The sequence below is a fragment of the Melospiza georgiana genome, chromosome 8 (genome assembly GCF_028018845.1).
Source record: "Melospiza georgiana isolate bMelGeo1 chromosome 8, bMelGeo1.pri, whole genome shotgun sequence".
NCBI lineage: Eukaryota > Metazoa > Chordata > Aves > Passeriformes > Passerellidae > Melospiza > Melospiza georgiana.
In genome coordinates this window covers 34176197-34192792 of record NC_080437.1, presented here as the reverse complement: position 1 = coordinate 34192792, position 16596 = coordinate 34176197, and the positions used below count along the sequence as shown (strand labels likewise).

The following is a 16596-nucleotide window of genomic DNA, read 5'->3' as shown; positions in this document are numbered from 1 at the left end:
TCTAGTTACATTCAGTGTACTCAGAAGCATCTTCCCACTTAACAGGAGTTTTATCAGTTTGCTTATCTTATCTTGATGCTACCCCAACAGTAACAGCTTCTCTTTACATTTTAACTCAGGACATGTCGGAGGCAGTGAAATGTCCCCAGAGAAGTGAGACATGAGCTCTAAACCTGCAGAGTCATGAATATGCCAAAATTAACAATGCTCACAAGTCTTTCTGCCAACATGTTCCATCCCATAAGCATAGACAGGACTTGGAGACTCCCAGAGTGTCAATCCAAGCTAATTTCAGAAATATTTGCTGATGCTTCCTTTTGTAAGCATATGTGATAGCTCTAATTCATTGAGGCTTCCCATATGGTGCATCCCTGTTCTTCTTACTATCAACAGTCAGAGGGGGAATCAATTTTGAAATAAAGGAAACTGCAGTTCCAGGTTTCTCACAATCAACCAGAAAATATTTCACTGTACCAGGAAAACTCCAGGATTTGGAACAGGACACAGAAGCCAATTTTCAGAGCTTTTCCTCAGTGCTGCCTTCCTGTTGGGGAGAGGACACAGCTACAGGCCCTGCTCCTGGGGATCACCACCAGGGACAGTCCAGGAGTCACACTGGAACCCTGGTGTTGCACAGGTGGGAAAATTCACAATTTAAAGCTACTCCCTGTGGCCTTCTGACAGATCTCAACCCACCATTGTTGTTTCTTGACAGGACTGTGAAGGAAACTGCCAAGTTGAAGCAGGTGTATTTTTACCAGAATATCACCTACATTAAAAACAAAAAAGCCACACCCTTTATGAGTCAGCAGTTCTGGTGGATGAAAACACCTGCAGGTAGGCACTGGCTGGAGGCACAAAATGACACACCTGTCCCACCTACATGGTGCATGGAAAACCAAGCAGAACTCATAACATTTTATGTTAAATAACCCCAGAATTCACGGATCTTGTACAAACATGTGTCAGGCATGGAATATTCCCTCTGCCACATCCCCTCAGCCCCAGCCTGAACAAACTTCACACACTTCTGAGCTGCACTTCTGCTGCCCAGTGAGCTCCTCCACCAACGTGGCACCTGACAAGCATTAAAACCTATGGCAGGATTAAATAAGATTTTATTGTCACATTGAACTGCTTTCTCAGAGATGTACATTTTGCAGGTTTCTGTGCAGAATAGAAATGAAGAGGGTGGCTGCCAACCTGTCAGTTCTGATTTCAGCATGGACATGTCCACACCTGAGCCACAGGTGCTCACAGGTGGTGGCTCCACAGCCAGGTCTCTGTTCCAGGGATTGCAACACTCCAAGACAAAAATCCATCCAGTTAAGGCTAATGAGAACAATGTCAAATAGTTAAAACCAGAGCACTTGATGTTTAAAGATGGAACCACTTTGAAGAAAACTGGCAATTTTAACATCTCATTTTTTTCCCAAAGTTAATTTAGCACAGGTAAGGAGAGGGTAATGAAGAGACTTTTGCCTATGGATATGATCCAGAAGACTAAAATTTCAGTGGGTAAACTGGAGATATTAAAAATTTTTCAGCAACTGTTTTGCTGTTCTGGGTGTAAACTGAAGAAGTGGCTATTGATACCTCAAAGTGATAAACGCTGCAGATAACCTCATCTTAAAATGTGTATTTTCTCATTTACACATCAGGGATAAAGTCCAATAATACAAACTTCTTAGTGGCACAATTTCACATATTTTGGGCAACGTTAGCATACAAGCAGTATTTAAATAAAAGTAAGTGCATCCAAACATGAAATTCTCTAAATATACCACACTTCATTTATCCCAAACGGCAGTTTTCTGACAAGAGCTGTAATTCAAATTAAAATAATCATTTACATGTTTCACCCAGAGGAAAAGAGGTAATAAACCCAGGGGACTCTCCAAACAATCTTCTCCTACCCTATCCCCTATTTATCACATAAAATAACTCATCTAGAAGCGTAAATCCAATACTCAGATGCAAATAAAATGCAAGTAGCAGTCTCTGATGTTTGCAATTTGCAGACTCCAAAGTCCAATCATGATGGAATTTACTACTTCTGTTGGTCATTTACTCCTGTATGTGCACTTCATATTTATGCTAAAAGAACACATGAGACAATAAATGAGGCTAGTGTGGCATAAAGTCATTGTAAACCCAGCGAAACCAGAATAATTCTATTTATGACATTCATCTGGATGATTTACCAGGCATCCCACCCCCCCAACATCCTTTACAGAAAAAAAGGCAACCATCAGTTGAAGTGAGACACATTCTGTTTGTAAAAAAAGGTCAGACCAAACCCCTCCTCTGGTGAGGGCAGGCCCACAGAAGGAGGTTGACCACGTCTTTTCCTATCAGGCTTCTCAGAATTATCAAAATTTCTTTGCTTGCAAAGGCCAATTTGGCTTACCATAGAAAGCTATTCGGAAGGCGGCTGATATATTTATTATTCCCTTTCAAAAATTAAAATTCAAGGCATGATAGTGCAAGAGGTAAGTTTTGATTTGAGAACATTATCTGTAGACTAACTGTGCTTAGTTACTACATCCCAATTTATTGTCTTAAAGAAAATATGGCAACAAAAGCTACAAGATCTCTATAAATTTCATTTTGCCTAAATTTTACCAGTACATCCATGAACCTCATCAGTATTAGTACAACTTGATTATCCTAATGATTCCATTATAAAACTTGCAAAATGTATCACAAGGTGAATAAACCATCTAGTGCAAGTCTTCTACATTTCGTGTGCACAGTAATCCTGTGTAGTTCATTTCCTCCGGGCCAAATCCCCAAAATCTCTCGGTAACAATTATGAAAAAACAGTGTCACGTGGATTTGTTCTGTTTTCCCCCCTATCAAATCTGAGAAGTTTGAGTGTTCCTGGAATCACCATCGGGATGTGCTGAAGGTCGTGACTCCCTTGTCTGTGAGTATTCACTGTCAGAGGACTCTGTGGGTTCAAGCAAATTCTCATAATCACTGTCTTCTGATTCGTCAACATTGTCAGGCAGCGCTCTTTGGGAAGATGGCATGGATGCTCCATTGCCAGAATATTTCAATCCTGCACTTGTGGAAACATAACTGGAAGACCCCACTGCCTGAGGCCGAGGCATGAAGATGCTGCTGCTCTCCAGGAGCCCGGGGCTGCCAGAGCTGTCGTGAGTGCTTGTGTTGAAATCCGAGTAGGGCGGGGGAGGATCGGACACGTCGGAATCCTCCAGTGTGCAGCCTTCCACAGCAAAGCCAGTGTAGGACATTCGGGGAACAAACATGGGTTCCACGTTATCTGTTGGCATTTGCCTGCTTAAAATTGCCTGCTGCATTCCTACAAAGCAAAGAACAGGAGGTACTTAATGCTTTCTTGGCAACGTGCTCCCATTACCTGAGCTGTGACCACCTCGCCTGCCCTCGCTTCTTTCCTTCTGCTTGTTATCAAATGCTCACCCCTGGCACTGCCTTCCAACTCCAGCACTGGATCCTGTCCTCTCAGTCTGCTCTTCCCATCTTTCATACCTCTGATTTAAGGCTTAGAGAGTCATCAATACACTGCCCCTGACTGTCACATCAAACCTTGTTTAACACTGCACCCTTCTCTTTGAGCGTGACAAACTCCCCTAAATTCAGCAGTGCAGCCTGAGCCTCATCAGGATCAGCTCAATTATCCCAGTGATCCCTTTCAAACCCAAAATGAGTCAGAAAGCAAATAAACCAACCAAGTGCAAACATGCAACACTTTCATGTGCACAGTCATTCTGTACAGATCATTTCCTCTGGTTTAAGCTCCCAAAAAACACAGCTACAGGATGTTTCCACAGCCTGTTGCTGTTTCCATCTCATCTTTTCTCTGTATTTTTCAGCTCCTTCTCACATCAAAAAGCACCTGTGCTAGAGCTCAACCTGTTCCTCTCTGCCTGTGTCTTACTCAGTAAAACTCAACTCATTTTTCATCCATAATTGATATTTGATATTGTATCTTAAAAGTATCACTTTGTACTTTCAATGCCCCTTGTGCTAGGGGACAATCTCATAACATCTGCAAAGAAATCACCATGTCTTCTTCTCTCAAATTATTATTGTCTTCTTCCCTCAAATTATTATTTTAATAACTTCACTCACATTAAAAATCCAAATGATGGAATTATAGCTGGGAGTGTAGCAGGGTATCAGAACAAGAATGTGAAAGTCATCTTAAATGAGCTGATTTGGAAAATAATTTGAGGAAGACGTGCACAGGAATAATGAACTGCAAGAGCTGCAAAAATGAGGAACACTTGATCCTTCTGCAGAAAAGAAACTTGATTCATGTAAACTATAAATCAACATGCATGAGGTGTGCTCAGCTGTGGAGATACAGGTATGTATCATTTCACTGTAGTTGTTAAAAATATAACCAAAATATATGTAACTATGAATACAATAGTTTATAAAATAGGGAAAACTGGAGAAACCCTACAAAACACAAGGGATCTAATAGTCATGACCTAAGAGGAAAGGCTGGAACAACTGGGATTAGTAGGGAAGACTGAAGAAAGCATTTTATTCTTAAATGTGCCTAAGAGGCTGCTGCAGAGAGGTAAATTTGAGTACTGCACACTAGACACAAGGAAAGACTTCCTGGCAGGAAGTTTTTTAAGCACTGGGAGACACTGAAGTTTTTGACTGGTTCCTAAGGGATTATTAACCAACAAACCTGCCAGAACTGATACTGGAATGTGCAAGGTGAGGGACACAATGGGATCAGCTCTGTTTACTGGAGAAACCCCACATGGAGGGTGAGAGCTCCTCTAAGCAAGTCACTGAGATGTCTCTTGGGAATGAAAAGAGCACATTCCCTCAAGTGGCTGCACAACAACAGCACTCCAGTTCTGGGCCACACCAGAACAGCACTGGGAGATTTCCTGGCACCTGGGAAGTGCCCAGCACTCACCAAACCTGGAACATCCTGCTGCATGTACACAATTATTTCAGTGATCTGGCAGCTGAAGTCTCAACTGCCTTTCATAATGGAGTGTTTAAGTCATAACCTGTTAACCCAAGGTTTGTAGGAACACCAAGCTCTCACACAACACTCCCACAGGAACTGGAATCAAACTCTCCCTTTTCCTCACTAAAACCAAGGAAATTCTCCCAGCATTGAGCAAGTGAGGGAACAGAAGGCCAGATTCAGTAATTAACTACTCACATCTAAAAATACTGCATGTTTTCTTGTTTCAGCCCTCTCACATGATTCTGTGCTCTGGCATCAATTCTCAGTCCAGCATTTGCATCTCCCTGGTAGTAGCCAGAGCTGAGCACTGACTGCTCTTCCTCCTCCTCCCCCAGCTTTTCCCATCTGTGCTGGGATCAGCTCCAGTCACACCAAATATCCACCTCTGCTTCCCCATAGTAGCAGCTCCCTGCCTACTTCATCTACAGCCAAGCAGGAAACAGCAGTGACTCATTTACTTCCACCTTTCAAATGGTCCTGGGCTAATCCTGGCTCTGCTACCTTATCTGTGAGATTCAAAGAAGAACTTGTGCTGACTAAAATGTTCATGTGATAACAGTGCCTGGAGAAAATTAAAATAGCAGTCACAGCAGGAGCAGCAGGCCCTTTGCAGAGTTTAGGGTGTTCACCCACCTAAACCCCTTTTTTGTCACACACTGCTTTAGGTAACAGGATTCAGAAATAATAAAAAACACCTCATAGCTAAAATGACAAAATTTCATTATTTGCTTATCAGTTCAAAACATGGGTAAAAAGAGGCAGTGTTTGCTGAAATGTGCAATTTGCTTATGAATTATTTAGGTTTTTATCTTACTTCCCATTTGCCTGTTCTCTGCCCTTACTCTCTACCTTCAGTCTTCCCTTGCACTCACAAATTCAATTAGATCAGCAATGGCACTTTGGAAGGAGCTTCACAAAACTTATCTGCTGCTAACCAAAGTCTCCTGAGGCCACACTCAGTTTTTAGGAAGGAAGGACAGTGTGGCAATCAGCCAAATGTGCTCACACAGCAAGGCTCACTGACTCAGGACATTATGGAGCAGCAAAATGAGATGAACAACACCTACCAAGATTTACTTCAACACTGAGAAGTGATATTTCAGTGCTGAACATCTTTACCACTAAGTCAGCAAATGGGAGTGGGAATAAAGACTTCATAAAACCACGGATAGCTCCTGGCCTGTGAACACTGTATCCTGTTTCTTTACTTCAAAAAGAATCTCTTCAGTATTTAGCTTTTTTTTCCCCTCACTTTTCTTTTCCTACAACTGATCTTTTCCTGTGTTATTTCCAGAACAGACTTGCTTATTCTTTCTTTACAGTGTTGTCTCTGCTGTATTTTAAGCTTGCTAACACTGGATGATTCCAGCAGAAATACCTTCAACACACACTTTCACAGCTCAGGTGTCACTCAACACAAATCCACCATACTGCCCTTCCCATTGGGATGATTTTTCCCACGAATTATCAGCAATACAACAATTACTTTAACTCCACAAAACATTTTCTCCTCACAGCACCTGCTTCTGAAAGAAAAAAGGTAATTAAAAGGCAACTTACTTATTTCTTGTTCTTTTTCATTCTTCTTTTGTGCGATTTGCCTTTTTAACTTGTTTACATCAGCTTGAAAAGATTCAACAACACGTTCACTTTTTTCTACATCTATACATACTGCCTGGGAGAAAAATGTAAGATATGCTAAGATTGGGCAAAAATGTAGGAAATAGTTTCAGGACAACATTAATAAAGCTACTACCAGGCAAGAAGCCATTGAAGCACAAAACTAAAAGCAGGATTTAACTGCAGCAGAAATACTCAACCTCAAGATTGTTTTCTTTACTGGCTGTTGCTGCATTATAGGAAAAGCATTTCCAAACAATGCATCATGACAGGAGATTTGCAATAAGATGCAAAATTGGTTGGTGTCCAACATCCCTGGAAGTGTTCAGGATGGATGAGGCTTGGAGCAGCCTGGGACAGTGGAAGGTGTCCCTGCCATGGGAATGAGAAGAGCTTTAAGGTCCCTTCCCACCCAAAGCATTCTGTGATTCTATGAAATTCAATATTGGCCATGATCACTTCCAGGGATGCTGATTCCACCACTGTCTTGAACAGCCTGTTCCAATGCCTGACAGCCCTCCCAGGGAAAAAATTGTTCCTAATTTCCATCCTAAACCTCCCCTGGTGCAACTTGAGGTGGTTTCCTCTCCTCCTGTCACTTGTTTCTGGAGAGAAGAGAGCAACAATGTCTCCCCTCAGCCTCCCTTTCTCCAGGCTAAGGAAGCCCATTTCCATTTGTCCAGACAGCAATTGAAACAACAGCAGGAGCACAGAGGACAGCCATGCTCCTGGCAAGGACAGCATCACACAACAATGCCATTAGCTAATGGACACAGGTCTGAAGAGAAACTTTGCTATTCCCTGCAGCTGCCTGCAAGTGTGTGCCTTCCAAAGGAGGCTGGAAGGTGCCAATTCCCAGAGAGAAAGAGCAGTGGGTGCAGGGGTGGCTGGAGGGATTGCTCCTTGCTCCCTGCTCAGGAGGGAAGCAGCAGAGCACAGGCAGCAATCCCCCCAGGGCAGGGGGAAAGCCTGGGAGGAGCTGTGACTCCCCACAATCAGCAGATGTGGGAGCTGCTCCCCTGCAGCACAGCTCCACTGCTCTGCACACAGGACAAGCTGGGAGCTGACAAGCTCACAACGAGCAGAGCTGACACTCCAGGCATTCTCAGATGCTTTGGCACATTTGGAGCAGGATTCACTCATGCTCCACACAAAATGTTCACAAGTTTGAACTAACAGATGGTGCTCTGCTCATGCTCCATACCCAGAGCCAGGAGTCATTTTTAAACCTCTGCAAATCCCTACAGCCTTCAGCAGGGCTTCTCTTCACTGCAAACCCTTAAAAATGACTAACACCTCCCATAAATCACTAAGTATTAAATCCTTTACTTGCAAAAGACAAAAAATTGGTGCTATTTGTACCAACCACTTTCAAAGAGGCCACACAGAAGCACTGCAGAAGCCACTGCTCACATTAAATACAAACTGAAACGTTTAACTTTAAAGTCAGTCTTATTTTCCTACAGTTCATGATAATTCCTTGTGAGCTCTAAAAATCTCCACCTCCTCCATGCCTGCTTTAACCAAAGGATGAATAAAAGATGCCACATATACACAGACCAGTATGGAGTAAAGGATGTTACCTGTACTTTTTCCTGAAGTGCATTATAAACCTGATAGATAGCCCTGATGTCCTTCATCACTCCATCTTTGTCAAAAAAATCAGTACTAAAAAGAAAGCAGAAATCATCAGTGAGAAAAGACAATACAGGCTTCTAGCTCATGCTGTCTTTGAATTCCAGTTAAGCAGTCTATCACTGTATTTTTAAAATATATCTTATTGCTAAATATGCTATTTTAGCAATAGTACATTGTTAAAAATGTACCATACTGTCATAAACAAAAATTTGGACAGCAGCATATTCAATACCAAAACTCCTCCTGGAACAATAAAGTCTCATTTGAATGAGATTAAACTTGTGCCAAAATCTTTAAGCTTGTATAATTTTATTGTTAACAGCCAGAAAAGCTACTTTGAATTTATGGCATTTAATTGAAAATACTCAAGAAAACCATCAAGAATTCAATGCTTCTGAGGCAGACTCCAAGTGCACACAGAATTCCTTGGGGAGGTGGGTGGAAATCAAGTCAGAATTTCCAGCCAGAAGGGTCCCAGCATGGACTGGCCACACCAACTCTGCCTTTCTGAAAAGTGCACTGAGCTCCCTTGGTTCTTCTACAAGATCCAATTCTAACCAGGAAAAAAGCACACTGGGAACTGACCACTCTCCTCCAGACCTGGTTTTCAACATGCACATTTGTGTTATTCTCTGTGAGGTACAGAGAGCAGAGCTTGATGACTACTTCATTTAGAAAGGAAAAGTCCTTACCCATGTTCCTTAATAACTTTGGCATAATTCTGAGAAGTATTTGGCACTGAAGAACCTTTGTATTCCTGTTGGCTAGTGTTGCCTAGATTAGGAATAGTAAGTGACACCCTTTGATTATACCTGCAGAGAAGGTTCAGAAAGATTTATTAATTCAATTGAAAAAGATTCTTTACAAAAGCATTGATATTATCCCATCCCTCTGACAATCAGAACTCATCTAACTTTAAAGCTTCTGCATTAGGTTTGTTATAAAAGCAGCTGAATATTACAAGTTGTATTCAAAATAAATGTAGGATCAAAAACCCTTAATACAGAGCTACCTCTACACCTCCAAGAACCTTTATAATGTGCAAACTACCAGAGGTACATTCAGGTCCTCTAGAAGAAACATGGTAGTGACATTTGATGTCTCTTAAAATAGATTATTTTTGTCTGATGACTTAGAGATTGAAAAGATTTTTTGTTCACCCTAATTTTAATTCATAGATTATTTGCACCAAAAAAAAACAGAACAAAACCCCAAAATAAAACCAAACCTGTCATCATTAATAAGCACCCCAAGACACCACTGGACAAACACAAAGCTTTCTTTAAGTGCAGTTGTACAAACTCCTAAATAGATTAAAAATAGCAATAAAAAGCAGAACAAAGAATGAGGACTGCTTCACTGGCAGAGTTTGCTTACCTTCTGTTTGGTCTAAAAAGCACATATTCTAAAGCATGTGTGGAGTTATTTGCAGTGGAAATGAAGCTGAAGAGAAGGAAGACGAGGTCAGGCACTCCAAGGATGTGTGTCAGCTGTTTATGGATGATGTGCTCTCTGTATGACATCTGCTGCTGAGTGTTTCTCCTGAATCTGTACCATCCAATAACGTTCTGCAATCAAATACATCAGGAAAAACCCCCAGTGTTACCTGAGAGACACACATTTACCTTAAAGGGGCTGATATTGTGGTATCACCATCACCCAAAAGCTTTAGCACAACGAAACAAACTGAATTCCTCACGATGTGAGTTTGAGATGGTCAATACAGCCCTACACTTTTGGAGATCTACACTCAAATCCTTTGCATTTCTTCAGGGGAATTAGACATTGCTCCCAGTTTAATCTAAGTACCACAAATCCAACAACTTCTGTACAGGATAAGCCCTGGATCAAAACAAACCATCAGATTTGTGAAGGAAAGTATTTATTCTACTTAACTACTTTTTTTAAAAAAATTTGTTTCTCAAACCCACTCTTTTTAATGCCTATAAGAGGATGAAAAGATAGAAAACTTACTTTTCTTCTGTCTTTGAGAATCCTGTCCAAACTCTCCTCATTAACTTTGCCTGCATAGTCATAAAAGCTTGGACAAAAAGGAAGAGAGAAAGGTAAATACATAGTTTATACACACATTATACATAAAGAAAACAATTTCTATTTTGACTGTTCTACAAGTAGATGGCATTCTAGACAATACAAAGCAACTTCCAGAGCCTTACTTTTACCACAGAAATGCACTGTGCCATTTTGTTGTGACCAGCATTCTGTAAAACTCTGCTTTGATAATCAGAAGCCTACCAGCCCCAGAAGAAATGAAAGCAGGGCTGTTCCAAATGCAACTCCAAATCAATTTCTGGAGCTCCAATCCTGCCACTGCACTCACATGGCTGGATCCTTGATGCCAAAAGAGTCAGCAATAATTCAAAGTATCATGGTCTTTCCAAATGGCTCTGCTTCCACAGCTGAACCCAAACCCTGACATGTTATTTTGTGGACAGAACAGATTTAGGAATTTATAAATCTGCTTATGCAGACAGGTTTAGGTATTCAGGTAGATCAGAGTGCATGATAAAAGGAAAAACATTTGAAAATAGATTCCTCCTTGGTCTCTTTCAAGAGCTGATATTAACACCTAAAGCAGTGCAGGAAAATGCTCTGGTTTAGGTGTCTGTGACTTCAACTTTTGGGGGGGGGGGGTAAAAAACCACCAAATCCTGAGCTCAGTGCTTGGCTGGTAAATCAGGGTGGAAATGCCATTTACTTCAAGGTGTAAGTTGTTGGGAAAACTCAGACCACAACTAATGACAAATTTGAGACACTATGTTATATTTACACAATTTTTTCAGTTCATGTTTGCAATATTTATTTATAACCCTGGTGGACATCCAACTCTTTCTGTGTCTGTGCTTTATCTCCATGTGTGGAGTCTGCAGCATTTTAAATCACTGAGTTAAGAGTACCCTCTCTGTAATTATCAGCCAGCAAAGTGACTGACTGCAGCTTTTCTCTTTAATGCAACCACTGTCAATCACAATGTCTAAGCTACTGTGTCTTCTTAATTGGCTGGAAATCTCTCAAGATGAGAGGAGATTAATTGGGAATTCCTTCTCAAAAGGAATTCTAGACAGTGCTTTAGAAGCCAACACTGGGTAACAAGTGAAGACTATAGAGAAAATCTACATGTAAATAGATGGAAGCTGTTAAATAGAATATATTAGCCCCATATTTAATTTAAATTCTGGAGTTCAGAAGATCAGAAGGCAAAAATAACTAGAAAGCTGAAGATTTTTCAATAATTACTTGGTGCAGGTTGGTTCCACTAAGCACAAACCAACTTGTTAACCCAGCAGGCTACCAGGGTTAGGGCACACAGGGACCCACCAGGCCCAGGCAGAGCCAGCCTAGACTACAACATTTAAATTTAATTGAATTTCAATTGATTTTGACATTCCTCCTCATCATCAGAGTGATCTGAGCTGACCTGACTGCTGCCCTACCTCCAGAGCTGCACAGAACTCCAAACAGATGGAGAAATAAACCCCTCCAAGCTACACTACAACTGTAAACTCCTGCTTTGATTGTCATGGTTGGTGTCACTTGTGTGTGCTCCTGTAAAAGCATCAGATGAGCAAACACTGCTGGGGACATTTGAAATGCTAATACATTGCAGGGAGCTCCCTGGTTTTATATTCTGCAGCCAGCACAGCAAGACAACAAAAGAAGCTTACCTAAAGAGTTTGGAACAAGGCTCATGGTTATGGATTTCTGCAAAAACAAACAAACAAATTAAAAAAGTGGCATGTGTCCAACTGCTCCAGGCAAAGAGAAATTACAGTGGCATATCTTGCATGAACTTTCCACACCAGAGCTACTGAGCAAGGAACATTTGTGTCACAGCACACACTGCCCCCACTGTCTCCACACTTGATGACACAGCACCATACACAGAAAATGCCTTCACTTCATAATTTCACCTTTTACATAGAAAAATATTTCAATAAGCAAGGCATACACTTGCCCAGATGCACAGAGATTTATATCAAATACACACTTTTGATACTATTTGATAGTTTCTGTTTTCTTTTTTTCTACACCCTTCCACAACAGCTTATTTGCATCCATCTACATTGTTTCTTACAGCAGCAAGGAATAAAAAAAGAGATGGGGAAGGGAATCACTGATTGTAGTGTTTAAGGAGGCAAGGCAAACAGAATCTCTAATGAGAAAAGGGGTTAAAAGCAATTTCAAAACATTTAGCTGCACTTTATAACTCTGTTATATGAAATATTAAAAAGTCAGGGCAATGTTTTTTCATTGAAAAGGTTGTGACAAATGCTAAGATGCTTATTTAATCAGCAAAGGTTGCAACATGTCAGCAACCTCAGAGGAGAATAAGAAAAGAGTAAAAATCCAATCTTACATTGCCTTTGCAACACCAAACATGACTTATTTTTATATATATATATATAAAAATATGTATCTAGCACATATATGTATATATGTACTAGTATATATGTATCTAGCACACATACTATGTACACATACTTTTATTTAAACACCACCACTAAGGAGACACAAAAGAAAGTGAAAAGTCATCTGTGACAACAGTGCCACAAAACTGTCAATCTCAGCAGCTGAGAGTTAATTCTGATGAATAAGTATTGAAGTAAAAATGGTAAATAAAAAAAATATCCAGCAGGTGTTGAGGAGTGGGTGATTTCCATTCTCACTGGAACCAATAATGTGACAAAGAGGTGAATTTCAAAGGTGAATTTCAAAGGGAGCAGTTTTTAACACCACAAACACTTGGTTTAGGAACCCAGGCCAAGGCTGCAGGTGGTGACATCACTGCCAGCAATAACCAAGGTCAGTGACCAGTGAGGAGCAAGGTCTAATTAAAAAGCTGTAAGTGACTGGCTCTGCCAGCTCTGCCTGAACACACAGAGCCATCAGCAGCACTGACAGTGATTATCTGCAAACACAACAAATGCTGTGCCTTTATCTTCTGGAATTTAGCTCACAACTGACACTTCCCAGTCAATTCACCACCTGAGTTCTCTTAGGAATAACCAGACAGGAAAGCACTGAACCTTCTGGAGCCCAGAGCACAAAGCCATCACCACTGCAAGTGGGAAATCTCCTGGGATGCACCATGGTGCCCCTGCACACGTTCACAGATCACCTGGCTGTGCCAGAGCAACATGTGAGAGTCAATGCAGAGCTGTTTGTGCTCTCACTGAGCTTCATGCACAGCCTGCTTTGTGATCTGGGATCACAGCCACAAAGCCAGCTATGTAAGGGGGTTTAAATCTATTTTAACAGCTGGTTTTATATCCAGAAATAAAAAGGCAGTTTCTTTCAGGGCTTTCCTATTTTCTATAAACAAAACATGCAACAGCCTCTCATTCATGTCTAAAAAATCTCCTTCAAGCAACACTTAGCAGCAAGATTTTGATTTTTGCTCAGTTTTCACAACACATCAGCTGCACAGAACTTGTGCTTATCAACAGATTGTCTGACTGATATTCCTTGTCCAGCCCTGCTGTGACAGTTTATGATGCCACCAACTCCCAGCCATCCATCCAAACCTGCTTCTGAAAATCTGCTCCTTCCAGTACCAGTAAATCAAGCAATAAATTAATTTTGTTTTGGGCACATGCTGTATTTAGGCAACTGTATCAAGCAGGAAATTCCCCACAGTAATTTTTCCATCACAGAATGCAGACAAATATCTTCCATAAATAATCTTTCCTCCATAAAAGGAGGTGCAGGAAACTTGCAAAGATTTGTTTCTTTCTTCACATCCCAACCACAAACACACAGACACTGTGGCAAACGTGATCCTGGAAGTCTGACACAGACAATCCTGTGATTGCCTCACACCATAAAACAATTCTTAATGAAACCTCCTGAAAACATGAAACCTGAGCAGTGCCTGCTTCAGAACAACTCAAAGTTACATCACTTACCTATCACTTGCAGGAATTCAGTGTTGCTGATCTGGGAATCACTAATGCTGACAGTCTCTTCTTGTCTCACCTCTCCCAGCAGAAATCCTTCCTGCAATTTTAAAAGAAAAAGATTAAAAATAGAGAAAAAAATCCACTATATGCAGCCATTTACTGTAACTTTCTTAGCTTCAAACTGAAACAAAGATGAAGTTGGAAAGACACATCTGAGTTCCAGGGGATAGAAACTGCCCTGAGGTTTTACCAAAGCTGTTTTTTTGCTTTGCCAGCATCCTTTTACAGCACTACAGGGATGGGCTGTCCAGAAGGAACACTCTGCACACAACCCACACGGGGCAAACACATCACAAAAGGGAGGGCTCAGCCCCAAACACAAGGGGGAAAAGCTCCAGCAAAGCCAAGGGAAGAGGAGTTCAAACCTGCAGGGACTTCCACAAATTTTAGTGTAGAGACTGGGCTGGACCCTGACCAACACCAGGGACTGCAAAACCCAGGAGGCAATTTAACAGTAAGGCAATTTTAAGGTACATTAATTTATTCTCCATCTCTACCCAAAATGAAGAAAGAGACTGAGCTGGATTCAGGAGGTTTTGGCACAAGGTGCAGAGGAAAAGAGCAAGCTCAGGCTAAAAAGGTGCCAACAAAACCCAGCGATTCGGGAACAGCCCAATCTGCACTGCACCCGCGGTCGGCCGCAGCTACTGGAAAATCCCTCATGGAGCTTTTACAGGAGCGTTTTCCTGCCACAGCCCGTGCGCTGCGGGAGCCACACCCCGCGGGGAGCGCCCCGGGCACCCCACAGCCCGCTTGGGCACCCCGCATCCAGAGAACAGCCCGGATAGCCCGTGGGGAGCACCCCGGGTACCCCACATCCCGCCCGGGCATCCCACATCCCGCCTGGGCACCCCGCACCCCGCTTGGGCACCCCACATCCCGCTTGGACACCCCGCATCCCGCCTGGGCACCCCGCATCCCTCCTGGGCACCCCCGCATCCAGGAAACAGCCCACGCATCCCGAGGGGAGCACCCCTGGTACCCCACATCCCGGGGCAGCATCCCGCAGACCCCACATCCCTCTCCGAAAGCCCACACCCCACCCAGACACCCCACATCCCGGGGGCAGCATCCTGGGGTCCCCACACTGCAGGAGAAGCACCCCGGGCACCCCAAATCCCAGGGAGCAGCCGGGACGCCTCACATCCTACCCGGGAAGGAGCAAACCGGGCAGCCCACATCCCGGGTACCCCGCGGAGCATCCGGGGCACCCCACATGCCGGACACCCCGCATCCCGGCCGGACACCCCGCATCCCGCCCCGCTGTGTCCGTCTGGGGCCGCCCCCGCCCGCTGTGACCCGCGGCCGGGCCCCACCGGCGGCGGCGCGGCCTGGAAGCCCTGCAGCGCAGCCGCCGGCCGGGGTGCAGCGTGAGGGAGCCCCGCGGGCCCGGGGCGGCGGCGGGGGGCACGTACGTGGTCGGCGCTGCTGTTGGCGCTGCAGTAGCACACGGAGCTGAAGGTGTAGCCGGAGATGGACGCCGCCATGACGGACACACCGCCGCCGCCGCCGCCACGGCGCACGCGCGCCGGACGCAGGCCCGCTTCCGGCGGCGCCGCGGGGCATCATGGGGAATGTAGTCCTGGGAGGGAAGGGTGGGAAACTGTGGGAGCCATTGGAACATTGAGTTTGGAACAGACCCCTGAGCCCAACCTGTGACCGATCATCAACCGGTCACTCAGCCCAGAGGACTGAGTGACACGTCCAGGGGTTCCTTGGACACCTCCAGGGGTGGAGACTCCTCACCCTTTCCAACCTTTAACAACCTCTTCTACGGAGACATTTCTCCTGATGTCCAACCTGAGTCCCCCTTGTCCCCGCCTGAGGCCGTTCCCTCTGCTCCTGTCCCTGTTCCCTGGAGCAGAGCCGAGCCCCCGGCTGTCCCCTCCTGGCAGAGCCACAAGGTTCCCCCTGAGCCTCCTTTGCTCCAGGCTGAGCCCCTGCCCAGCTCCCTCCGCCTCTCCTGGGGCTCCAGATCCTTCCCCAGCTCCGTGTTCTCCTCCCTGGACACGCGGTTCTCTGTCTCATCCCGAGGAACATTGGTGCGCTGGAGCTTGTCCAGAGGAGGCCACAAAGGTGATGAGGGAGATGGAGCCCCTCTACTCTGGGGCTGTTCGCCTGGCAAGGCTCCAGGGAGAGCTCAGAGGCGCTCCAGGGCCTGGAGGGGCTCCAGGAGAGCTGGAGAGGGACTGGGGACAAGGATGGAGGGACAGGACACAGGGAATGGCTCCCTGCCAGAGGGCAGGGATGGATGGGAGATTGGGAAGAAACGCCGCGGTTCACACACACGGAGCTGTACAGGAGGCAACTGAGCAGCAGTGCTGTTTATCACTCTCATTTCCTTATTAAAACACCTTGCAATAAACC

The 16596-nt window shown here is 44.0% G+C and overlaps 1 protein-coding gene across 1 annotated transcript; it reads right to left on the bottom strand.

Moving 5' to 3' along the window:
* Positions 1-1100: 1100 nt before the first annotated feature.
* Positions 1101-15737, bottom strand: ABRAXAS2 (abraxas 2, BRISC complex subunit). The gene is made up of 9 exons (XM_058028948.1): positions 15645-15737; positions 14176-14266; positions 11935-11971; positions 10223-10289; positions 9626-9816; positions 8941-9060; positions 8194-8278; positions 6551-6665; positions 1101-3328 (listed from the first exon to the last, which is right to left on the bottom strand). Exons 1-9 carry the CDS (start codon positions 15714-15716, stop codon positions 2859-2861), a joined length of 1248 nt encoding a protein of 415 aa, XP_057884931.1. The 5' UTR covers positions 15717-15737; the 3' UTR covers positions 1101-2858.
* Between the last annotated feature and the right edge of the window lie 859 nt (positions 15738-16596).